General features: G+C 42.7%; 7 protein-coding genes and 1 long non-coding RNA gene across 13 annotated transcripts; 2 read left to right on the top strand and 6 right to left on the bottom strand.

The window, feature by feature from the left end:
* Window positions 1-1,062: 1,062 nt before the first annotated feature.
* On the bottom strand, window positions 1,063-2,753 carry LOC124315550. Its single transcript, XM_046781305.1, has 2 exons — window positions 2,661-2,753; window positions 1,063-2,591 (listed from the first exon to the last, which is right to left on the bottom strand). The coding sequence occupies exon 2, from the start codon at window positions 2,573-2,575 to the stop codon at window positions 1,304-1,306; it is 1,272 nt and encodes a 423-aa protein (XP_046637261.1). The 5' UTR covers window positions 2,576-2,591; window positions 2,661-2,753; the 3' UTR covers window positions 1,063-1,303.
* A 2,163-nt stretch (window positions 2,754-4,916) lies between these two features.
* Window positions 4,917-6,286, bottom strand: LOC124315396 (lactosylceramide 4-alpha-galactosyltransferase-like). Its single transcript, XM_046781052.1, has 2 exons — window positions 6,111-6,286; window positions 4,917-6,039 (listed from the first exon to the last, which is right to left on the bottom strand). The coding sequence occupies exons 1-2, from the start codon at window positions 6,159-6,161 to the stop codon at window positions 4,978-4,980; spliced, it is 1,113 nt and encodes a 370-aa protein (XP_046637008.1). The 5' UTR covers window positions 6,162-6,286; the 3' UTR covers window positions 4,917-4,977.
* A 296-nt stretch (window positions 6,287-6,582) lies between these two features.
* Window positions 6,583-7,475, bottom strand: LOC124315627. Its single transcript, XM_046781415.1, has 2 exons — window positions 7,108-7,475; window positions 6,583-7,044 (listed from the first exon to the last, which is right to left on the bottom strand). The coding sequence occupies exons 1-2, from the start codon at window positions 7,413-7,415 to the stop codon at window positions 6,807-6,809; spliced, it is 546 nt and encodes a 181-aa protein (XP_046637371.1). The 5' UTR covers window positions 7,416-7,475; the 3' UTR covers window positions 6,583-6,806.
* Window positions 7,476-8,511: 1,036 nt separating this feature from the next.
* On the bottom strand, window positions 8,512-10,293 carry LOC124316020. The gene is made up of 5 exons (XM_046781756.1): window positions 9,739-10,293; window positions 9,184-9,675; window positions 9,048-9,116; window positions 8,892-8,981; window positions 8,512-8,813 (listed from the first exon to the last, which is right to left on the bottom strand). The coding sequence occupies exons 1-5, from the start codon at window positions 10,291-10,293 to the stop codon at window positions 8,748-8,750; spliced, it is 1,272 nt and encodes a 423-aa protein (XP_046637712.1). The 3' UTR covers window positions 8,512-8,747.
* A 242-nt stretch (window positions 10,294-10,535) lies between these two features.
* On the bottom strand, window positions 10,536-12,450 carry LOC124315365 (putative gustatory receptor 2a). Its single transcript, XM_046781005.1, has 5 exons — window positions 11,636-12,450; window positions 11,107-11,574; window positions 10,979-11,050; window positions 10,827-10,916; window positions 10,536-10,764 (listed from the first exon to the last, which is right to left on the bottom strand). Exons 1-5 carry the CDS (start codon window positions 12,128-12,130, stop codon window positions 10,696-10,698), a joined length of 1,194 nt encoding a protein of 397 aa, XP_046636961.1. The 5' UTR covers window positions 12,131-12,450; the 3' UTR covers window positions 10,536-10,695.
* A 56-nt stretch (window positions 12,451-12,506) lies between these two features.
* On the top strand, window positions 12,507-17,236 carry LOC124315292 (calcium-binding mitochondrial carrier protein SCaMC-3-like). 5 transcript variants are annotated; one of them, XM_046780868.1, is made up of 11 exons: window positions 12,587-13,257; window positions 13,359-13,573; window positions 13,668-13,779; window positions 14,783-14,941; window positions 15,031-15,294; window positions 15,383-15,550; window positions 15,622-15,769; window positions 15,880-16,057; window positions 16,651-16,715; window positions 16,771-16,966; window positions 17,028-17,236. In XM_046780868.1, the coding sequence occupies exons 1-11, from the start codon at window positions 13,048-13,050 to the stop codon at window positions 17,146-17,148; spliced, it is 1,836 nt and encodes a 611-aa protein (XP_046636824.1). In that variant the 5' UTR covers window positions 12,587-13,047; the 3' UTR covers window positions 17,149-17,236. The 5 variants fall into 5 exon arrangements, with proteins under 5 accessions (XP_046636823.1, XP_046636822.1, XP_046636820.1 ...); XM_046780867.1 differs by lacking the exons at window positions 16,651-16,715; window positions 16,771-16,966; window positions 17,028-17,236 and adding an exon at window positions 12,507-12,524 and having other exon boundaries at window positions 12,894-12,963; window positions 13,039-13,257; window positions 15,880-16,432; XM_046780866.1 differs by lacking the exons at window positions 16,651-16,715; window positions 16,771-16,966; window positions 17,028-17,236 and having other exon boundaries at window positions 12,518-12,649; window positions 12,894-12,963; window positions 13,039-13,257; window positions 15,880-16,432.
* Window positions 17,161-19,968, bottom strand: LOC124315289 (spermine oxidase-like). Its single transcript, XM_046780859.1, has 4 exons — window positions 19,618-19,968; window positions 18,271-19,042; window positions 17,781-18,190; window positions 17,161-17,708 (listed from the first exon to the last, which is right to left on the bottom strand). The coding sequence occupies exons 1-4, from the start codon at window positions 19,743-19,745 to the stop codon at window positions 17,528-17,530; spliced, it is 1,491 nt and encodes a 496-aa protein (XP_046636815.1). The 5' UTR covers window positions 19,746-19,968; the 3' UTR covers window positions 17,161-17,527.
* Window positions 19,969-19,987: 19 nt separating this feature from the next.
* On the top strand, window positions 19,988-21,450 carry LOC124315792. Of its 2 annotated transcripts, XR_006911680.1 has the most exons (4): window positions 19,988-20,079; window positions 20,195-20,306; window positions 20,374-20,688; window positions 21,253-21,450. It is a non-coding gene; the product is annotated as an uncharacterized LOC124315792 (long non-coding RNA). The 2 variants fall into 2 exon arrangements; XR_006911679.1 differs by lacking the exon at window positions 19,988-20,079 and having other exon boundaries at window positions 20,099-20,306.
* The last annotated feature ends 2 nt before the right edge of the window (window positions 21,451-21,452 follow it).

Genomic DNA, 21,452 nt, shown 5'->3' with positions numbered 1-21,452 from the left:
TATGGCTTCTTAATTTTTGTTAATGTCTATCCAGGTCAATGCCCACAAGCCAAAACTGAATTTTAATCAACCAACTGTCAAACAGCTGTCAAATGTGATGGATCCTGACTCGGCCCTTTTTCACTCAAAAAGGGAAAAAAGGTATACAGCCTTCCTCTTGAACTGTTAAATGTCAGTGGATAATATCAGAGTCAACAAGTTGGACAAGTTTTTCTCAACCAGGGGAATTTGAAAAATAATAAGCGGGAAAAGTCCAATTTCTATTCGTTTATTCGCATTTGAAAATTCCAAGGCATCACACAGGTAACAAACATTAGAACTATTCGCCAATGTGCAGATTAGATAATAATTCCGCTTATTGCTTCCCATTTTTCCATTCTTTTAAATAAGCTTCACGTTGACCCAAAATGTTGAGGATTTGAGTCTTGCCGCATCCGAATTGAATCGCCAACTGGGGCAAACTTTTACCGGCCGATCGGGCCTGGATCACCTGAATCCGTTCGTCGAAACTTAATTCTCGTTGTTGATTGTTCCCATGGGCTGTAGAAGTGGTCGTCGTTCCATTAGTTGCAGTCGTGGCCGAAGTGGCCGATCTGGATGATCCAGCAGCTCTTCTTATGGCGGATGAAGTTGATGACGGAGTAAAAGTACAAACATACAAGATTCGATTAGTTGAAATCGATGGTAATGTTGGTGGCGTCACCGATCCCTCCATGACAACAGCGTGATGGCGAGTTTGTTGCTCAATGGAAGAGTCGGAAGAATTCGGCTTCATTTCTTGTTGGATGGATTCCAATGGAGCTGGTGGATTAGGTGTCGGACTGCAGGACCCTCCAAGTGATTCTTGTGACGTCATGATTGTGTTAGGACCTTCTTGATTCGCCGTAAAAACAACAAAATAACCGATGAAAGATTTTTTTTCAAAAATGTGCGACCACAAGCAGCTCCTCCCAATCAACGACTAACTAAATGCGCGACCCTCGGAATTGTATTATTGCACTGAATATCGGACGTATGTAAGACGTCTACGTGGTCTCAATCAAAGCAATTATCTGGAAACGATTTGAAAATATTTAAAAAGAGAAAAAAGAAATCCACCCATGGAATGACATTTGATTTTGGTGACGACCGAACAACGACTCTGCTCATTGTCAGAATATATGTGACTGCTCAAAAGTAATAGAAAAGAATTGAAAATACAAAATGGTCAATTTTCGGATGGGGGAAAAGGTCAAATAGAGGCGTGTCGGGAACACAAATATTCTGGCAGGGGAAAGAAAACATCAAAATAATCAACCTGATGTCAAATATCCCAACGGGATAATTCACGGGACCTTTTCTTTGAAGTCTTATTAGTTTTGAGACGGGAAAATTCTTTCGATATGGAAACAGTCGATTGCGGATGATGATGAGACTCCGGAATAGCTTGGACCACCGAGACGCCGAATTGCTTGTAAAGGATTTTGACGTAGTCGTCCATTGTCCAGACTTTACTGGACTTGCAGAGTCGTTTGAATTGGCCAACGACGTCGACTAGAACATCTCTCCTCTTTTCGGCATTTTCTCTTGTGCTGACGACCATTTTTTCCTTTGAAGCGGATGACTCTCCTGCCGGAATTGCTGTTGCTGTTGTGGCTGGACATTCCTTCGTTTTGTAAAATTCAAAAAGACTCGCATTTTCTACTACACCCTTGATAATTTCTTGATCTCTGGTCGAGAAGAATTGCCAAGTGCCGTTGAGGCTCCTGCTGTTGATGCGGTGCATAAGGGCGATCCCGATCCCGATGGGCAGCACGTCGTAGGCGCGACTGGCATTGACAAAAGGTCGTTGCAAACGGCAGGCGACTTCCAAATCGTACTTGAGCATGAAATATGTTAATTCTTCCGCCATCCGCTTCTTAACTGCCATTTTCTCTTTTTTGACGCTCTCAAAATCCTCCAGATCCTTCATCGTAATTTTCGATCCTCTTCTTCGAGCTTTGGTTACGACGCTGTCGATTTCACTGGCCTTCAACTTCTTGAAAGACAAATAGAATTTCTCCATCTTCCAGTGGGTGTCGTCATATTCTCCACCTGTGCCTTTCATCCTTAAAAATCCATTTCCGGGTTGATTGCTGTAAGGCTGAAGCTGGATGGAAAAATTGGTGTAGTCGAGTTTGAAAAATATTTCCGTGAAGGCGTTTATTCCGGTCAGAATCTTGTCGTCAATTTCTCTTCCGGCGTCGATTTGTCGCAGTCGTTTGGTGACGTCTCGGATCAGTAAAATGCGTTGGAGACTCGGGATTTTAGTGACGTCGATGGGATCGTTCATGTTTGACCATCGCGTTCGATTTTGCCACTGGCCGAATACCATCATTCCAACTTTCGCGCCTTTTTGAAATGTGGCGCTATTTCGATTTAAATACGAGTCGATTTTCGTGTCGACTGCGTCGTGTCTCCATCGGAAAACTTGGTCGTGAGCTTGGCACTCCGTTTCCAGCAATGAATCCCATGTTATGACTTCATCACTCGAGTCTTGTTCCAGCAGGGGACACAGGTCGATGGTTATGTCATTGTCAGGAAGGTTTGCTGCCATCTCGTTTAATATCCGACTGATTTCAATTCAGTTAAATTGTGTCAACGATACGCTGCGACAGAATTTCATCACAAAGTTTTGTTACCTTTGTGTTGAGTTGGCACTTTGGAAATGACGTTTTGCAACTTTGATTATTGTTTTGGTTTCTGTGGTTTCTCTACAAACGGAAAAAGTGCGGAGCGCAAAAGGGTTTTTCCAATGAAAAGTTGTTTATTGTGCAACGTCACGTAGTAGCCGCTCGTGACGTCACGCCGTTATCGACATTTCGCTTTTATCCCGTCACGAAAATCGTTCCCACCGCTGTCACAAACTGAATCGGAAAATCACGTCTAGACAAGCATCTAGAGAGCAAAACTCAAATCGGAACCACTACGCCACAATCACCCGTGTTACTGACAAGGTCCCGATGATACGCACAACCGCTTGACAAGCCGGGAATTGCCCATTAAATTGTGACATGTTGAATAAAGAATATCGCATCATGTATGTATACGACAAGTGTATTTGATGTGTACAAATTTAAAAAAAAAATACAATATAGATAATTGGTTGCTAAACTTAAAATTATTTAAAATTATTTGGTCACAGAGTCATTTAGTTGATTGATAAATCGTCGGACAAATCCCATTAAATTTTAGATTGGCGGATTGATTTCTATGTGGGCGGCGGTGGCGCTCCGAAATGGTCGTAAAGTAATTGAATCAAATCCGAATGGGTCCACATTTTCTCTGATTCGTCCCATTCTTTAAATGCTGCGATGATTTCATCTAGAAATTCTTTCCTGGACGCGGGTTTCGACTGGAACAGACAAGAAAAGAATACCCAACGGTAATCCTTTCCTCTTTTCTTGTTTAATAGGTGATTGAAGGCGATCCCGATCCCGATGGGCAACGAGTCCAACCGCTGGCTGTTGTTGACAAACGGCCGTTGCAAACGGCGGGCGATTTCAAAATCGTAAATCAACATGAAGAAAGTCAATTGCTCGGCCATTCTCATTTTGGCATCGTCGTCGTAATAGCTTTCGCTTATTATGTCATCTGACGTAATTCGTTTACCCATTTGACGGGCTCTGGTCACAATTAAATCAATCGACTGGGCGCTCAATTTCCCAAAACATTCAAATTCCTCAATTGATTTGTGCAAGTCCTTGAATATTCCGCACACGGGTCCCTGCATTGTTAACAAGGCGTTGCCCGGCTGGTCTTTGGTTGGATTCAACCCGAGTGAAAATTGGACGCCATCCAAGTTGAAATAGATTTCTGTCGACGAGTTGCCAGTGAGTAACTTGTCGTCGATTTCTCTCGATTCGTCCATTTCTCTTAAACGTTGGGTGATGTCACGAATCAACAGGATGCGATGGAGACTCGACATTCCAGTGACGTCAATCGGCTCTTGTGAATTCGACCATTTCGTCTGTGGTTTTTCCTTGATCTCATCTGCTGTTATTAGTACTCTTGTCAAAGTTGTCGTCTGTTGGCGGTTGAAATTATCTCCGTCTTGGCTCCGCCATCGGAAAACATTTTCATGGGCAACGTCTTCGTTAAAGTCTTGGTGATAAATGGGAGACAGATCGATCGTTATCACATTATTGCCGACTTGGTTGGACCACATCCTTTATTGCAAGAGATAACATTAACCGTTTCCAAGTGCTCACCAACTTAATAATACACCGATGACAAACGTCTAATTTATTATTCACTTGTATCGGGTGGATGAGCGAATTTCACCGAGTAGTGTGACATACTGATAATCCCGTGGTCTATTAACTATATAACTGTTGCCTGTGTGGAGGTGAAAAAAAACATTTTATCTCATTGAGAGAAAGATAAAAAAAACCATCAGATAATAAGCCCGTGGAATTTATCTGTGCACATATACGCTGTACTGCTGGCACAGCACCAAATAAGGCGACCACATAAAACTAAAACTTTTCATTCCGCTTTGAAAGTTTGGACTGCTGCTGCAGCTCTTCCGGTAATTTATAGACACTGCACAACTGTTGCCGGATAAATGATTTCACTATAAGAAATTGTGAAATACATTCACGCCAACTGTCAAAAACTATGGGCTCTTATTGCGCACTGGTTATTGATGAAACAGCTATAGGCGAAAACTTTGGTGACATGGACAAACGGCATTATATTACGTAATATTTTGGCTGGAGTTTCCAAAGTCCAACAATTCCTGAAGGCCACCAACTCCTTTAGACTAGTTTATCGCCTCAAGTTAAACACAAGTAAAACCAGAGGTCGCCTTTATACCGAAACTATCCAAGCTAGACTTTAAGCCACGCCCTATAGACGCTATTAATAGTTTGTCAGTTAGATTAGATTAGAAATACTTTTATTCGCCGGAATTTTTATTTCAACAAGGAAATGGTGATACACCTACACTCATCAAAATTATGACACGAAATCGTTGGCTCTGGCGACGGTGATTGGACAGTGTTCACGGGCGAGGACGGCGTAGATTTGATTGGATTGAAGATCCAGCGGATGTCCAACGGATTTGCCACCCCAGCAGTGGACGCCGTAACTGCCGTTCTTGATCTCGGCCAGATTTTCGGGAGTGGCGTCGCTGAACAGCGTCTCCCATTCCGTGTTTGAAATTGGCGCGAAATTGTAGTGCGGCAATAGGCGGACGTCGGTGCAGTTGTTGGAGTTGGGCTGGCCGCGCTTGACCCCGCAGAATTTGCTCATGATGTTGCTGATCATGGACGGGCCGTGCCACATGTAATCGTCGACGTCGTAATACTTGACTAGTCGATGGATCATTTCCTCAATGAGCCGGTGGCCGCGCTCCAGGTGCAAAACGGAATTGGACAACAATTTCATCTCGGCCGTTTCGATGTTGAAAAAGTTCCACAGCAATTTCTCGTCGAACGGTTTCAGACTGACAAAGTCCAAGTCCATGTACATGCCACCGCCTTTGAGCAGAGTCAAGACGCGGATGTAATCCGACAGGTGGACGATGTTGTAGATGCTGGTCCGCCATTCTCCTTCGTTGTACCAATCTGCCAGCGGAGTGTTGGCAAAGTACAGCCGAGGCTCGACCAACACGATCGACACTTGCGGGTAAGTTTGAAGGATTTCCAGCCAGGGACTGGAATAATCCAGTCGATCGGCCGTCATGAAAACTTGGATGGGCCGGCCGGGATTGTTTTTGGCCGCCGATTCGACCGTGCAAGTTTGACGCAATCCCAAATCGCTCCTGCCGCTCGTCTCGTGGAAAAAGATGCGCCGGTTGGAATCCCCTCGCTCCGTTTCGCCGCCCGGAAGCCACTTGATGATGCGGATTTTCAATCCGAGCTCGCGGGCGTAAATCTGCTCATCTCGGCCGCCGCTACTGAACATCAAAACGAAGAGGATGGCCACTAGGACAAGACAAATTAGGACGTTCTTTAATTTCCAGTTGGTGCAAATGCCATAGCGATAGGTTATGTCATCAAACATAAGTTGGACATCCTAATATAGACACAATTTAGATCAAATTAGTTTTTAGCTATCAAATTTAAAATCAAATGATTTCCACTTACGTTCCAATTGTTGAACGCTCTTTTAAAGCCTTTGTGGGTCTTGTCGCTCATTTTTAGTTGTAATTAATTTAATTGGCGAATAAATATCCTTTAAATGTTCTAGATCCTTCACAGATGCATCGCACCAATACACCGACGAGCTGCAGACTCCGAAGCAAACTGAACTGACGTGGCATAACACAACAAAGCAACGATGTACCTACAATTGTACACGTATGCATCTCGTCCTATGCAATCAAAATCAAATTTCTATTTTCCGTACAGCCGAGAACATACTTCTCGAAGCTGTCTATCAAGGTTAATGCCCCGTGGGGGTTAGATCTGAGTTCAATTAACTAACCTTCAAATTGTGACGTTGATGGATAGAGTTGATGGACATATCTCTACCTGCGATTTCACTTTCCCTTGACAGTTTCCTCCTTGTAAAACATTTTTTTAAAGTCAACTTAACTAGAAGAAAGATTGACTAAGGTTAAATTTAATACCCATGTATTTCCTATTCGTGTAATAAAACACGCACTACAAAAATAGGACACAAATTAATATCATCCCGCAAACCCATCCGCCCCGAATGGATCAAAAAACAAAAGACACTTGAAAACAATTGCGATAATATTCTTCAAGGAAAAAATCAGAAATTTAGTCATATTATTTGAGTAAACCAATACAGTTTCAAGCCAACATGAATAACAATTTTTATTTGCCAAAATTTCCACAAAGTGGCCAGCCAGTGGTGCTGCTGCAGAAGGCCGTCAAGCTGGTCGTCGTCGTGGTCGTCGTGAAACTAGTGACGGTCGACACGGCCAATTGAAGTAGGAAACGATCAGGACCTCCTTCAGGTGCGGAGAAACCAGATTCAATTACCAACGGGACTGTGCCGGAAGATTTGGGAAGCACTTGAACAACTTCCGGAACTGGATCGCTACTGCTGGCCCTTTATTATAAAATGCAATTACAATTTAGGATATTAAATAGACGATTTATAATGAAAATTAACTTGTTCTCGATAGGCAGGAAGGCCGTTTGCCCGTTGTGGACCTCCTCGTCGTTGTAGAAGAGTCCGCGCCGGTTGCGACCGGAAGACTGGGCCTCGTCGTAGAAGAGACCGCGGCGACGACGGCCGATGGTGCAGGTGGTTAGAGCAGCCGTCGACGTTGTACAGGTGGTGCTGGTGCTCACAGTCGAAGTGACGGTCGTGGTTCCCACGTAGAGGAGCCGCTGCGGTTCGCCGCCATCGACTGTTGACGTGGCGTAAACGGAAGAAATCACAGCCAATAACAAGAGGCAAACAATTTCACAGCGCATCTTTTTGAATTTGATCTTTCTGGTTGCCAAGTTCAAATATTAGTCGTTTACGTTAATAACTGGCTCTTTATATAGGGTCTGTTCTATCGAGGTTGTCATCTCGATCAGCTTTAGGCGCCAAAAAAATAAATTAAAAGTCCAATTCAAATCAACAAAACGTTTGCGTATTTTATTTCTCAGCCAATCGTATGCAAGCAATCAAGGCAAACACACACTCCGCCTTATTCGCCAAACGATATCTAGGTGAGACTAAAAGTACAGCATTAAGTTTACGTCGCCCAGAAGGTAGAATCGAACTACTCTGACGCTAATCAGCTACAGGTAACTTCAATTTCACTTTTGAAGCCTGCACCCCGGACCACCGAAGATCATCTAGGCATTGAAATGTTGGTTTTTTAAGCTTTATATACCCCCCTAATGAAAAACAAAATAGCGTTGATAAAACTCGAGACACTTGTCCCAGTCGTAAACGATTTCTATTGACTAATCATTTTAGTTTTTAACATTTATCAAATGTTTTTGATCGTATCGACAGTGTTCATGAATCAAAAATGTCGACATGAGAAATCCTACACGACCGAGACGATTTATCACGATATTTTGTCACTCACGCTTGACTAGTTATGCGCTTGTTTCGCCCTTCTTTCTAGGCAAAAGCGACTCGTTTGAAATAAAAGTTAAACGTTTCCTTTTTATTCAGTAGCGCTGAAATGAAAAACTTGATTTCATTAAATTTGTATAGATCCGAATCGTCCTCTATATAGTAAATATTAACAGGTGATCGATAAGAAGCGCGCAGGAATGTATCTCAAATGTTGCCGTTTATTAGATTCCCGTTCTCGTATTCACGCGGGAATAATTTGAAAGCGAAGAACTCAATTATATGATTATGTGAAGATGGCAAAAGCCCCTGCTCCTTTTCTTCGACAGTATTTTGACTATTTTCTAAACATAAAAGGGACTCATGATTGCGACTTGATTATTAAATCTTGTCCCAAATTGTGATAGATGGATTCACACAGCTACAACAGCGGCTGATCGATAAGTCGTCCGGGAATTTTCGTTTCCCCAATTATTACAGAGCAACTCGTTCGTTGTTTATTCCAACAAAACAAGTTGTTTTTTACTATATTATTAGATTCGGGCAGTATAGCAGATATAACATGACGTGGGAGTAATTGATAAGAGACTCTGTCTGGTTGTCTTCCTTTTTCATTTGGCCGCTCTCCGCTGATGTGCTCTTCTTATATAACGCATCAGGGGAGTGCCCAGCAATTGACGCACGCGGGACTTGTGCCAGTTTGAAAATAAACCGGGACGTCGAATCGATATTCATTTGGCCTCGGCGTTGGCTTGTTGATAGAGTATGATCAAGTATGTCACAGTTGTGCCAATCAGCTGCGGATAATTAATCATCATCGCGTTAATAATCCGCGGTTGATTTGTTTATTGACACGCGTGAGAGAATTGACTTACAGTTGGAATGAGACTCAAGTTAATGTCGAAGAAATCGGCCGCTGATATTTTCGACTGCGTTTGACCCACCTCCATCAACACGCCGTTGAGCTGAGCAGATTGAAATCAATTCCAGATTAAGTCTAATTCAATTTCAAAACGTATTATTATTATTACCTGGATGTGCAGATTGGGCAGAACGGATGAGAAATTGAACTGGCGAAGACATTTCGACGTCTTCGAAGCCTGTCGCATAATATTTCTCTAATTACATAATCAGTGAACATAGTTGACTAGTCTTTAATTGACATACCTCTGCCTGGAGTCGATAAGATGAATAACAGACGACGAACAAGAGTGTGAAATGTTGAAAGAAACGGATGAGGAAGCGCGACTGGAAGTTACTGCCGTTGCTGAAGGCCATGGTGATTTCGAACGAGTCGCTGATGAAGCTGATGAAGCCGTGAGTCATGGCCACCAGCAAAATGAAGCCGAAGCAAGAGTTGATGCGATCCACCAGTTGACAGGTCAGGGCGTGAAGACGTCGCCAGTTTTCCAGCTGTTGGCTGACCGTGAAACTGATGGGCGCGTTCGACCAAGAATCGGCCGTGATTAAACCGGCCGTTTTCGAATTGACGAAGCGGAACAGGTGAATAGTCGACCAGACCAGAACGAAAAACAAAACCAAAACGCTCAAAGATAACGTCTCTGACAGTTTGGAGAGTGACGTCACCAATATGACGACGTCGACCGGCAATGTCGTCCTTAAATTATTGAAGGCCAATCGAACGTTCAACCCACAATCCTTTGGGGGAGCAAATAATCAAATTAATAATCATTAATCACGGACTCATGTTACAGACATTACCACAAAGATGCAAATGGTTCCGACGACTGCAATCTTCCTGCAGGTGAAATAGAATTCCCTGTCCAGTTTGGGCAATTGGAATTGAATCTTTTGCAGAATGGTCCACAAATGCTTCCACTCGTCGAGGCAACAGGCCAGCGTGTAGAAAATCAAGTGGATGGTCCCGTTGTAAAAGACTTCGTTGACGGAGGCGATGCGAATGATCATCAGATCGGACACGGTGACGTTGACCTTTTCTTCGTGCAGCAAATAATTGCTGTCGATCGTGTCGCCGTGAGTGAAAATGGCGTCCAAAATGTTGACCGAGAGAGAAATGACGAGGACTAGGAACCCCCAGAATAAGCGTCTGATCCAGCGGCAGCATCTCCGGCGCAACGGTTCAACAGCAGCAGCATCGGCCGTTGCTAATAACACGAGTCGGTTGTCGTTCAATTCTATGCCCAAGACCGTTCGCATCCAGACGAAAATGGGATGGAAACTCCAGGTGAAATCGAACGAATCAACATCTTTATTTCGAATATTAGTAGACACGTTGATTTTGCGAGTGGGCGACATGTCGACTGGACAATTGAACAAGCGCAACTGTTCCCCCACGTATTGGGTTGAAGGCTATTAATATATACGGACTATACACAACGGTTATGCAATATCTAATTCCAATTTTGGAAATGGATCCGCATCGTTTTATTTGACCAAATTTCACCGCGATCAAAGCGGGAATTTTCAAAAGAGTAACTTTTTCATTTTTTAAAATTGGCGCTATTTTTCTTGTCTTGGGTATAATTGATGAGAAAGAGAGTGATTGAAAGTTTATCGAATTGGAGGGCGTGGTACTTTATCTTGGTGTGACATATTTATTTATTCCCGTCATTCTTGACGTTATAGTGTAGGTTGTGCAAATAATTCTCTCATAACACCTGCAAACATTTAGAGTTGATATACCAATGCATTGCAAGTTTATGTTGTCTTCTCCGAGGACTGGAATTGAAAGAGGATGATGACGTACGTCATGGTTATGCCAATCAACTGCAAAAACCAAATGACTTTCAAACTACGAATGGTGAAATGTTGAACCTTGACACTAATACCTTTGGAAATAACCGCGGAGTAATGTCAAAGAGTCCCGCAGCCGTCAACTTGACGGACGATTGAGACACGTCCCATTTCAAAAATTCCAACTGAAAAATCCAATCAATTTCAATTATCTAGTTATAAAATAATCGAATAGATCATACTTTACCTGTTCGTGTCGACTTGAATCAATTCGACTGTCGATTTCTATCCGTCCCAATGCCAGATGTATCTGCTGGTTCTGTATAGAAATGCTCAAAATGAGTTTCACATGTCTTGTGGAATAAAAGAATATACCTGAATATTGATGGTGTGCGGGATAAAAGTGATGGCGATCAGATTAATGACGTGCTGGATCAAGAGAATCCAGTCGCGGACGTAGAGCCATGGAACGGCGGTCGAGTCGTAGTGCTGGAACTCGACGACGGCCACGAAACAGACCATGACAACGCTGGCCATCATGTAAGTGATTAGGAATAGGACAATGAATCCGAAACACTGGTTAATGTCGTCAATCAGCTGACAGACTTGTTGGTAGCGCTTCTTCACCGTCTTCAAACACAATGAGGAATTCGAAGGATCGTCGTTGAGTTGTTTGAGAAGAACTTGAAACAAATCGGAGGCGATCCATCCGCACATACAGAACAGGATCATCCCACTGATGGCGTAGATTTTCGTTGCGCACGAAACGACTTCGACCAGTTGCTGGTACAACGGGAGTCCTATAACATCCAGCGGAACCACTAGCCCAATCATGATCGCCTCCTGTCGTCATCAAATTAATTTAATCGACAGACAAATTTAAATTTCAATATTTGGACCTTACCGGAATTAAGAGCAGAGCTATGACGAAGGATCGATTCAGGATTTTACGGTTCAAATAGACTTGCACCTCCAACAGTGTCGCCCACAATTTCTTCCAGTGGCGGCGGGTTTGACACAGGAGCATCAGGTGGGCTCCAACGACCAGAAGAATGAAATTGAGATTGTCGATGTAGAGGATCTGGGTGAAGGTGTAGGAAGTGATGATGGAGAGATCCTCCTGCTTCGGCCGATCCGGTTCGACCAGCATCAGCGTGATCGAAGCGGTATTCGAAGCCAATGTGATGGCCAACATGAGCAGATCGTAGACATTTCCGATGAATCGACGCTCGCCCGTCAGAGAGATCCCCAAAATCTTCATCCAGATAAAAATGGGCTGAAAACGGTGATCCAGCTGACCGCCCTCGTTAGGTAGGTCTGAACTTCTCATCGTGCTGGGCTTCAGTGACGCAACAGAAAATATAAAATTATGGTAGTCGTCAACCCCCCCAGTTTGCATGCGCCTGCTGACCCATTTGTCATTTAGTCAATAGAATTTCTCCCCGAGTAATTAAATTAATAGCGCAAACACACACTTGTCAGGCTTTCTCCACCTGGCATCCATCAGAGACAGTTCACAACACTTGATAAAAGGAACCTACTCCTCAGCAGTGCAATGTCAAAAGTGTGTTGGTTTCCATTTTTAAAACACGATAGCAAGTGACACTTGAAAGAAAATGTGAAGCAACTGTGTGTGAATATTTTTTAATGGTTTTAAATCATAGCGCCATCTCTCAGTTCGACGAATAGCGTTATAGCTTTCACCGGCAGATGGCTCTGAAATGGCCTTGGGCAGTGAACGGGATGAATGACTTCCATTAGTTGGCAGTCGCTAAACCGCGGAACGGATACCAGTAAGAAATAGAAATATCGTGCAGAAACTCGACAGACTATTTTAGTTTCTAAATTGTAAATAACAACACGAGAAAACAGTTCGTTACGTCTTGTGTTTTAAGATTTTAAAATAGTGAAAGAAAAGGTAACATAAAAGTGCAGTCAACTAACAAGAAAAAGTTCAAACATTTGTTGAATTTGACCGATTTCAATATTGGTTCGAAGAAGCCTTATCTTTTAATTGAATTTGCTGAATTTGGCAGATAAAAGTTCATCGATCTCCTCATTCCTCAGACATGATTCACTGAATGAAAATGATTCGTTTTTCCACATCCCGTGTTTCGCATTTTAAATTGTTCCACGTAACTCCTTTCGTTTTCACGTTTTAGGAACAGCCCCACGTAGCAGACTGATTTCGTCATTTGGGAACCGACATTTGGGGTCACACACAAATCGAAAGTACTGTATAATGCATTTATTAGTGAAATCCATAAGGTGGTTCTTGTGTAGACTCAATTGTTAATTGAATATTAGTCAAAAAGAATGCGTCCTGCCACCAGTGATAATCCTTCCAGTGAAGTCCTGCCCGTCCCTCACTACTCGTATGAAATGCCAACGGTGGAGGAGGAGAGATTTGAGAAACTTTTTCGTCAATTGGATGTTAACGGCGATGGAAGGATCGACATTCTCGAACTTTCACAATCTCTTCACAAACATGGAGTGCCTGAAAACCTGAAAGAGTCATATGCAACGGTATGGTGATCACATGACTTTCGGCACAAGACTTGCTAGCTGCCTCTTATCTGCTTGCGTCCCTGTACTAAATGTATGCTCTACCTTTTATTTCCCTGTAGAAGTTCATTCAGCAGTCCGATCTTAACCAAAGTGGGGATGTGAGCCTGGCAGAATTCATCTACTATGTTAGCGAGCATGAGAAGAAATTGCTGCTGCTGTTCTCAAACTTGGACACAGACAAGGACGGCAGAATCAAAGTCAATGAACTCATTACAGCCTTTAGGGATCTAGGCGTTGCAATTTCGCGACAAGAGGCGGCTCAACTACTCAAAAGGTCCGTATTAGACATGTCCTCTAGAGTGTCTTGTTGTTTGAGACCTTTTGTTTGGTCTGCACACCCCCTTGACTTCCACCTATCCAACATTTAGGATAGACAAAGATGGATCTCTAGACATTGGTTTCAACGAGTGGCGAGACTTCCTTCTTTTCCATCCCACTGCTGACCTGAGCGAGATCATCAATTACTGGCGACATTCAACGGTAACGAGTTGCAACTGCTGTTGATATTGATACATATGCAGTAGAGCATAATTTTTGCACATGATGCGCACAAGGTTTCGAAAGATTTGTCACACGATTTTCAGTCCAGGAAAACTTGGAAAAAAATAATGACGCATTGGCATACGGCCATGAACGTCACATCCAACTTATCGTAGCTGTAACTAGTGTAGTTAAAATTTTTCCAGATATGGCCTAGTGCCATTGAGAACTCGAACGGGCCTGGCGAGGTTATGTGTAGTTTGATAATGGGTTTTTTTGTGGGAAAGAACCACCCACCAAACACACGTGCTCTTTTGAGGATCTAGTCGCCTCCCCTTTTTTCCTCAGTCGCGGGTTTTCCGTTTGGGCAAACGGCTGGTATTCGCGTCATCTCTCACTTTCTCAATCGACGTTACAGCAGTCGATACACCTGTCGATCTCTTGTTTTGATTTTTTCGCAACACATTTGTGCCATTTTAAAAACATTCCTACCATGGTGTACGTTAGTCTTCTGCATCCCACAATCCAGCATTATTTGCAAGCCTTTGAACACCTTGACACGGTAGGCATTTTTTTTACCTTTCCACCTTCCGCTAGATTCGTTTTTTTTTTTTACACGTTAGTTCGATCCGGTGTGATGATAACTGGAAAATAGTTGTCTATTCGTGCCAAATCTGACGAAAGGCGCAGAAGGAAAGAAGAAGGCTAAACTAGTCGAGGCCGAAATGCGTGGCCTCAAATCTAATTATACAGCCGCCCAATCTGTTGGGTCTTGAACTAGTCGATTTAAAAACAAAAAACCTTTGAAAGTCCTTGGCCGCTTGGGACCCCAAGGCCCACTGAACTCGTAAATGATTTTCTCATTAATCGTTTTGGGGGGCATTTTTATTTGATCAACGTCGAGACGACGCAATCATTATGAAAGACGCGTTATGACATTGTGGCGTAATGGATACATAATAATTTGATTTTGTCCTTCCCCATGTGACTTATTTCGTAACAGTACTTGGATGTTGGCGAATCCGTCACCGTACCGGATGATTTTACCCTTCAAGAAATGCTGTCGGGGATGTGGTGGAGGCATCTCCTGGCTGGCGGAGTTGCAGGCGCCGTTTCTCGAACATCAACTGCTCCTTTAGATCGTTTGAAAGTCTTTCTACAAGTAACTATACAAATAATTAAACAATTGATTAAAACACGGCCAGTCACTTAACCAAAACACAAAATAACATTGATCTGATTTATTCACAGGTTCACGGATTGAACAGGTTCGGCTCACTGGCTGCTTGCGCCCGTCACATGCTCCACGAAGGAGGTGTCAGAAGTCTGTGGCGGGGCAACGGCATCAACGTAATGAAAATCGCCCCAGAGTCGGCGATCAAGTTTATGGCCTACGAAAAGCTGAAGCAATATATTAAGTCAGGCTCGCCAACTCGAGATTTGGGAATGTACGAACGGTTCGTCGCCGGCTCTATCGCTGGATGCATCTCTCAAACCACCATCTATCCTCTTGAAGTCAGTTTGAACCGCTTTTCACCTGTCGAAACTTTATCGTAACTTACAAATTTTCTCTTTTCTTTTTTTTTCTTAAATCGTTCTCCAGGTATTGAAAACGCGGTTATCATTACGAACCACCGGACAGTATCGAGGGATAGTTGACGCTGCCAAAAAGATTTACAGCCGAGAAGGGGCTTCGGTTTTCTTCCGTGGTTACATCCCCAATTTGTTGGGCATCATCCCATACGCCGGAATCGACCTAGCCGTCTACGAGGTTAGTCAACATTCGTTTAGTCAACTCGTTTGAACTTTGAATGACATTGGAACGTTGATCTTTATTATTAGACGCTGAAAAAACGTTGGCTCAGAAATCACATTGATACGGAAAAACCCAGCGTGCTAATCTTATTGAGTTGCGGCACAGTTTCGTCTACTTGTGGACAGATAGCCTCCTATCCCATGGCGCTCGTTCGGACGAGACTCCAAGCGGCAGGTAAAATAATTGTGAAGCTTTTTTTTTAAATGAGTTTCTTAATATGTTTTTAGTTGATTTTAGTTCAATAGAGTAGTTTTGTCAACTAAATTTATTTGGTGAATTTATAGTTGCACTTCAAACAGTAGGAGGTGGGCCGACAGCGCAGCTATCGATGACAGGAGTCTTCAGAACTATTTTGGCGACCGAGGGCCCTGCCGGACTTTACCGCGGCATCACTCCCAATTTCCTCAAAGTAGCCCCTGCAGTTAGCATCAGTTACGTTGTCTACGAGCACTGTAGACAGGCGTTAGGTGTCACCATGACTTGATAGGAGGGTTTTCTTCAGATACGCCTAGTTTTTGATGAATCCGTTTCCTATGTGACATTTTGTAATTCAAGAACATTTAAATAGTAGGTCAATTCAATTCTGTAAATTATTCTGCCTTTTCTTCGCGTTTCCCTGTATGATGGGAACGATGATTTTGTACTTTTTTTTTCTACTGAAATCCAATGTTTTCACTTTCAATGAGGAGGGAATTTCTATTTCGACGCACCTGCTTCGTCCTTTATTAACTCACTGCGAATCGAATGATCGCGTTGGTGTATTGTCTTTGTTGCAAAATTCCGTTGTTGAGGTTGTGCTTTATGATTGTGGTACTACGGAATATACTTTCACTTGCGTGTTGTGTTGAGGGAAAATGCCTGAAATTATTGTCATTGAGATTCACCCATCTTTGGATAGATGGCGGAAACATTTGGTGTTGCAATTCACCGCTAGATGGGAAAATGTCGTGAACATTGACTTCAGAGTGTCGTCTGCTCTCGTCATTCATTCGTAATCGTTTCCTTTTTTGTAGCTGTTAAATAGTTTCCCACGTTCGTATACAAATTTTGACAAAAATGGCTGAAGGTCTCCAAAAGAAAATGCAGCAAGAAGTTGAAAAATTTAAGGCTGTTCAAAAAGGTATTCTGGCAACAAGTTTTTATGAAAAGATGCAGGGCTTGACTATTATTTGAAGAATACCAGAGTGTCATCAGCTCCCGGCAGCAGCTAGACAGCCAGTTGACGGAAAACAATGGAGTGAAAGAAGAGTTGAATCTATTGGAATCTGATGCCAATGTTTTCAAACTCATTGGCCCTGTTTTGGTAAAGCAGGACTTGGAAGAAGCCCGCCAAAATGTCAGCAAGAGAATTGACTACATCACAGGAGAAACGTAAGAAAACTGTTGAAAAGAATTCACTTTCAGCTTACAATCACAGCCGTTGTTGATACAGGAAAAGGTTGGATAAAGCGATTGAAGACCTTGACAAGAAACAAGATGTTCAGAGAGAAGCATTGGGCAAACTTCAGCAGCAGCTCCAACAGGCCCAAGTGAAAGCTGCAATGAAAGCATAAGTTAAAAGTCACTTCAGATTCTATCTGGCATGTATTATCTTTTTTTCTCTCAATCCAAATACATCCTGGCCATTTCGTGGAAACATAAGATACTGCACCATTGGTATAAGAATAATGATACACAAAACATGTTGAGCAAGAAAAGGCGAAGAATGTGAAATAAGTTGATGGTTACTAAATTGTGCCCCACCTCGTCCAATAAAGAAAAGTATGCAAATCCCCCATTCAACTAGAAGCAAAAATATGGATTATGCTAACAAGGATAATGTGGTTGGTTAGTATGTTTCTTATTTCCCGCTTCCCTTCTATAATTATTTAATCATATCAATAACAAAGAGTATGTGGGGACGATATCTTGATTTTTCGTCGCCCTAATAGTTCAAAGCTTGTGCTTTAAGAAATGCTTGTTTGACTTAAGGAGCAACGGGACAATACGTTCCGCCTCCCTCTTTCCAGTAATGTGGGCAGCGTGGAGAGTCGAGTAGTAGTGATCGTGAGTAGCTTCACCAGCGAATAAAAGACGAGGATTTTTCTCACAGGGAATTGGAGCGGCTAAATCGCTACAAATTTTACAATATTGAAAAAGTTTAATTAACGTGATTTTATTTTTGCAAGTTTCTTTCTTTCCTTACCCGAAGCTCCTATGACTAGAATGGAATGTTGGGTAGGAATAGGATCCACAAAACAGAGGATCGTTGAGCCAGTTGGATCGGATGATTCGGACGGGGGCCACCATTCCGGGGTTGGCCGTAAAGGTACGAAGTACACGAGTGCAAGTTTCGAGAATTTCCTCGTCACTCAACGAGAGCATGGCCTGAGCTTCTTGGCCAGAAACCCATGCGGCGAGTATATTGGGCTGGCGGTAGACTTCCTCAAAGCTACAAATGACCTTGTACCAATCACGTGGCAAGAGCTTCTCAGCCAAATCTTCGGCAGTCCAAGCCAGTTTCACGCCACCGAAACCTGGTTCCCAAAAGGGGCGATCGAACTCGACAAAGACTTTCTCGACTTTGCCGAATCCGATGGTTTCGATGGCTTTAACCTAAAATAACAAATTCATAAAATTGTCATGTTAAAATATTTTTTCTCACTTTCTGCAGGTTTCGATTGTTGTTTACGTACTTTCACTGGAGGAAGAGGAGGGTGGAAGATTTTGTCATGTGACCTCTTGAGTACACCAAGTGGTAGCGTGCAAATGACGTGCTTGGCTCTCCAAGTAACGCCGTGATCCGTGGTGATTTTAACCGGATGATCCAGCCATTCACCCGAGGACGATCCGTTCGAGCTCTCGTCCCAGAAGATTCCAGTGACGGTCGTATCGAATTCAATGGTGCCTTTTGGCAGATTGACGTAAAACTCGTCGACCAAGGCGCGCATGCCGTTCGGCATCTTGACATCTTCTTCGGCCACATTTTCAAACGTGCCGTGCAGAATGGCTGGAACGAGGGACAAGTCGTTGCCGACGTGGGAGCGGAAGTAAAGGATCATGGAGAGGAAAATGGACTCGGCTTGTTGGCGAACGGGATCGTTCAAATCAGCGCCAAATTCCTTTTCGGCCAGTCGTTGCCAAACTTCTTCCAAGTACTGGAGCAGCGATTTGCTGGCCAGTTTTTGCTTCATGCGACTGTCGGAGCGGTAGAGACGGCCGGCTTCCGTTTCAGCGTCGAAAAAGAGCTGGTAACACTTCTCTCCCAGTTGTCCATCAATGGTTTGCCCAGTTGACGTGTAAAAAAATCCTTTGGTTCGGTTTTCAAGGTTTAAATTGTCGCTCAACAGGGAGCGTTGCCGGGCGAGCTTGAACAGTTCATTCTCCTCGCTCCCACCGTGAATCCAGTTAGCCCCATACTCCAGGTAAGCATCGCCATGGGGTGCCGTAAACAAACGGCCTCCATATCTGTAAGAAATGAAAAAAATCGTTAAAACTTTTGTGTCTACCTGCACTGATTAGAAACGCTTGGTAACGCCATGGCCGGTCATTGATCAAGGTCGAAAAGATTGTTTGTCGTACAAACATTGTTGTATCATCTTATTACTCAATCGATCGATCAAATTTGTTTGCACTGTTTCGAAAGATTGTTGTCGTACGTGATCGTATAGTCAAAACGGCTACGTGATTATTTTTCCTATCATTTGACGGATCGAAAAGGCGTAAATTGGGAAACAATTCTAACCTAAACAAAGTTCGAAAATAAAAACCAAACAAGGACGGACAAGGACAAGCTGAAAAACTGCAAGTAATCGTAGTAAAATAATCTCGCATTCGGCAGTTTTTCCAAGTACCGATGAAAATTTCTGGCGCCATTTAGAAAAGGTTATTGGACTCGAGAGATGAAACTGGAGAGGGCGGATATCGAAGTCGATTGCAGAGTGCACGTAGTGCAATTGCCGCGGGCCAATATCCTACTACTACCCTTGTCCTTTTAATAACAGTTATATAAGCATAAATGAATCTTTAAGACTAGAACTCACCTGCTGGATGCTTCGAGGATGACGACGTTGGTGACGCCGTTTCGGCGGAGATGATCAGCCGCTGTCAGTCCGGAAATGCCGGCACCGACGATTACCACGTCGGCCGTCTTCTGCTGTTGTTGCTGCATTGTATTTGATCAGCAGACAAAAGTGTGTTTGGTTTTGTTTTGTCTCGACAGGAGAATTGAAGACGATCCTTGATGACAGGTGAAGTGATGCTAGCAGGGGTAAATAGGGCACTTGCAAACAGCCGGAGTTTGGAGTTAACGGAGCAACGGAGGAGGAGGAGAATGTGTGACTGTCTCGAACCGAAGCGACCGACCAGATGAAGTCAATTATCAGCAGACGAGGCAGAGAGAACCTTTTATTTTAACGTCCCAATCGAGAGAAACAGTATTTTTTATCAGATACTAAAGAGCTGCTGCCCTCCCTCAGATGCAGCGGACTAATCTCGAACTAAAAGTAAAACACATTCGCAATGCGCCCTCTTTCATATTTTTTTCCGTTTCTTTCTCACATAATACTCGACTCTATAATTTCATTGATCATCAGACATGAACGTTGGCCATTTTTTCAGGCGAGTCGACACCCATGATTACGTCTGTCGAACGCTTGGCTTTAGTCGCCGGTATATTACAACTCCCGATTTGATGTAATCCAATATCTGAGCTTGTAATTTCAGATGTCTGGTGATTATTTTTTCCTTTTCTAAATTTTCTAATGATAAATCTAAAGAATATGTGTGTTCAAGGACAGAGGACGAAATAGCCTATGGGTTAAAGTCTCGATGAATGTTGTTTGACTGCCCTGTCACGTCAACACCACCCAGCCAAAATAACCGTGTGATTCGCGCCGTTGATAAAAACTTTTTTTTTTTTAAAGGACGAGACAATCGACAATACAAACTAACCAACCGGTTTTGAAACAAAAATCTAATATTCATAGACACAGTAGAACTTAGGCTCAATTCGGCTATCACAGCAGGGGAACTAGTTTGGTCCAGTTCGTTGTCGTACGCAAGATTTGATGGATGACCAGCTTCTGGAATGGATGGACGGAAACGAGTTTATGGTGAGCGCGAGTGATTCTTTTTGATAAACGATAGCCCAAGATGACGCCCAAAATCGCATGTTTGGTATCCCCAGGGTTCTTGAACCAGAGAATATTTTCTCGAGGGTTCCATTCTTGTTGGATGCGTTCCCAAGTGGGCAAAAGAGATAGCCCGGGTGTGGTTATCTTAACATCTATGAAGAAACAAGACATCGATAAGACAATTTTTTTAACAAGGATTTCACAACATTTTTATTTTGGACCCCCTCCAAAATAAAAGTTGCTTTAAGCTAAATTTTTTTCTGTCAATCGCTATAACGGAATTTTATTTATTACTTGAAAGTTGTAATTTAGTTACTATTATGTAATAGGTTGATGTAATATCCCCATGAGATTAACTTACTTTTGTTTCAGTAACTAAATCTAAGTCATAAATTGACTCTTATTTATGACATTTATAATCTACCCAAGTTAATTTATATCTGCCCAAAAAATAGTGATAAGAATTTTGTTATAGAAATAGAAAGTACAGTGTGCAAAATGTGTATATTCAAGATAATAGGCTCGCAATTTTCTATTTTTCAGATTAAATCAAAATATTCCAGATCGACGAGATTTATAGATCTTCTAGAATTGAATTTCGGATCACATTATAGACAAGAAGTAATTATACTATACATTTATCTTTCTATTGAATTAAATTTAATCTTCAAGGCTTAACTCGTATAAATTTTGATGTAGCCATCCGGTAAGAAGTTGGCATTATAAACTGAAAAAAAAAGATA

The sequence above is a fragment of the Daphnia pulicaria genome, chromosome 11, assembly GCF_021234035.1.
Source record: "Daphnia pulicaria isolate SC F1-1A chromosome 11, SC_F0-13Bv2, whole genome shotgun sequence".
In the NCBI taxonomy this organism is placed as follows: Eukaryota; Metazoa; Arthropoda; class Branchiopoda; order Diplostraca; family Daphniidae; genus Daphnia; species Daphnia pulicaria.
Note: the sequence above shows the minus strand (reverse complement) of the source record. Positions and strands in the feature narration are given on the sequence as shown.

Coding starts and splice junctions, on each gene's coding strand:
- LOC124315550 (XM_046781305.1), bottom strand. CDS start 2,575: ATGGCAGCAAACCTTCCTGACAATGACATAACCATCGACCTGTGTCCC.
- LOC124315396 (XM_046781052.1), bottom strand. CDS start 6,161: ATGAGCGACAAGACCCACAAAGGCTTTAAAAGAGCGTTCAACAATTGG. Junction 6,040..6,110: donor GAGCGTTCAACAATTGGAAC/GTAAGTGGAAAT, acceptor TGTCTATATTAG/GATGTCCAACTTATGTTTGA.
- LOC124315627 (XM_046781415.1), bottom strand. CDS start 7,415: ATGCGCTGTGAAATTGTTTGCCTCTTGTTATTGGCTGTGATTTCTTCC. Junction 7,045..7,107: donor TTCCTGCCTATCGAGAACAA/GTTAATTTTCAT, acceptor TTTATAATAAAG/GGCCAGCAGTAGCGATCCAG.
- LOC124316020 (XM_046781756.1), bottom strand. CDS start 10,293: ATGTCGCCCACTCGCAAAATCAACGTGTCTACTAATATTCGAAATAAA. Junction 9,117..9,183: donor CTTATCGACTCCAGGCAGAG/GTATGTCAATTA, acceptor ATTATGCGACAG/GCTTCGAAGACGTCGAAATG. Junction 8,814..8,891: donor ACTTGAGTCTCATTCCAACT/GTAAGTCAATTC, acceptor AATTATCCGCAG/CTGATTGGCACAACTGTGAC.
- LOC124315365 (XM_046781005.1), bottom strand. CDS start 12,130: ATGCAAACTGGGGGGGTTGACGACTACCATAATTTTATATTTTCTGTT. Junction 10,917..10,978: donor ATTCAAGTCGACACGAACAG/GTAAAGTATGAT, acceptor TGGATTTTTCAG/TTGGAATTTTTGAAATGGGA. Junction 10,765..10,826: donor CTCCGCGGTTATTTCCAAAG/GTATTAGTGTCA, acceptor TGGTTTTTGCAG/TTGATTGGCATAACCATGAC.
- LOC124315292 (XM_046780868.1), top strand. CDS start 13,048: ATGCGTCCTGCCACCAGTGATAATCCTTCCAGTGAAGTCCTGCCCGTC. Junction 13,258..13,358: donor TGAAAGAGTCATATGCAACG/GTATGGTGATCA, acceptor ATTTCCCTGTAG/AAGTTCATTCAGCAGTCCGA. Junction 15,295..15,382: donor CCACCATCTATCCTCTTGAA/GTCAGTTTGAAC, acceptor ATCGTTCTCCAG/GTATTGAAAACGCGGTTATC.
- LOC124315289 (XM_046780859.1), bottom strand. CDS start 19,745: ATGCAGCAACAACAGCAGAAGACGGCCGACGTGGTAATCGTCGGTGCC. Junction 19,043..19,617: donor ATCCTCGAAGCATCCAGCAG/GTGAGTTCTAGT, acceptor CATTTCTTACAG/ATATGGAGGCCGTTTGTTTA. Junction 18,191..18,270: donor CTCCTCTTCCTCCAGTGAAA/GTACGTAAACAA, acceptor TTGTTATTTTAG/GTTAAAGCCATCGAAACCAT.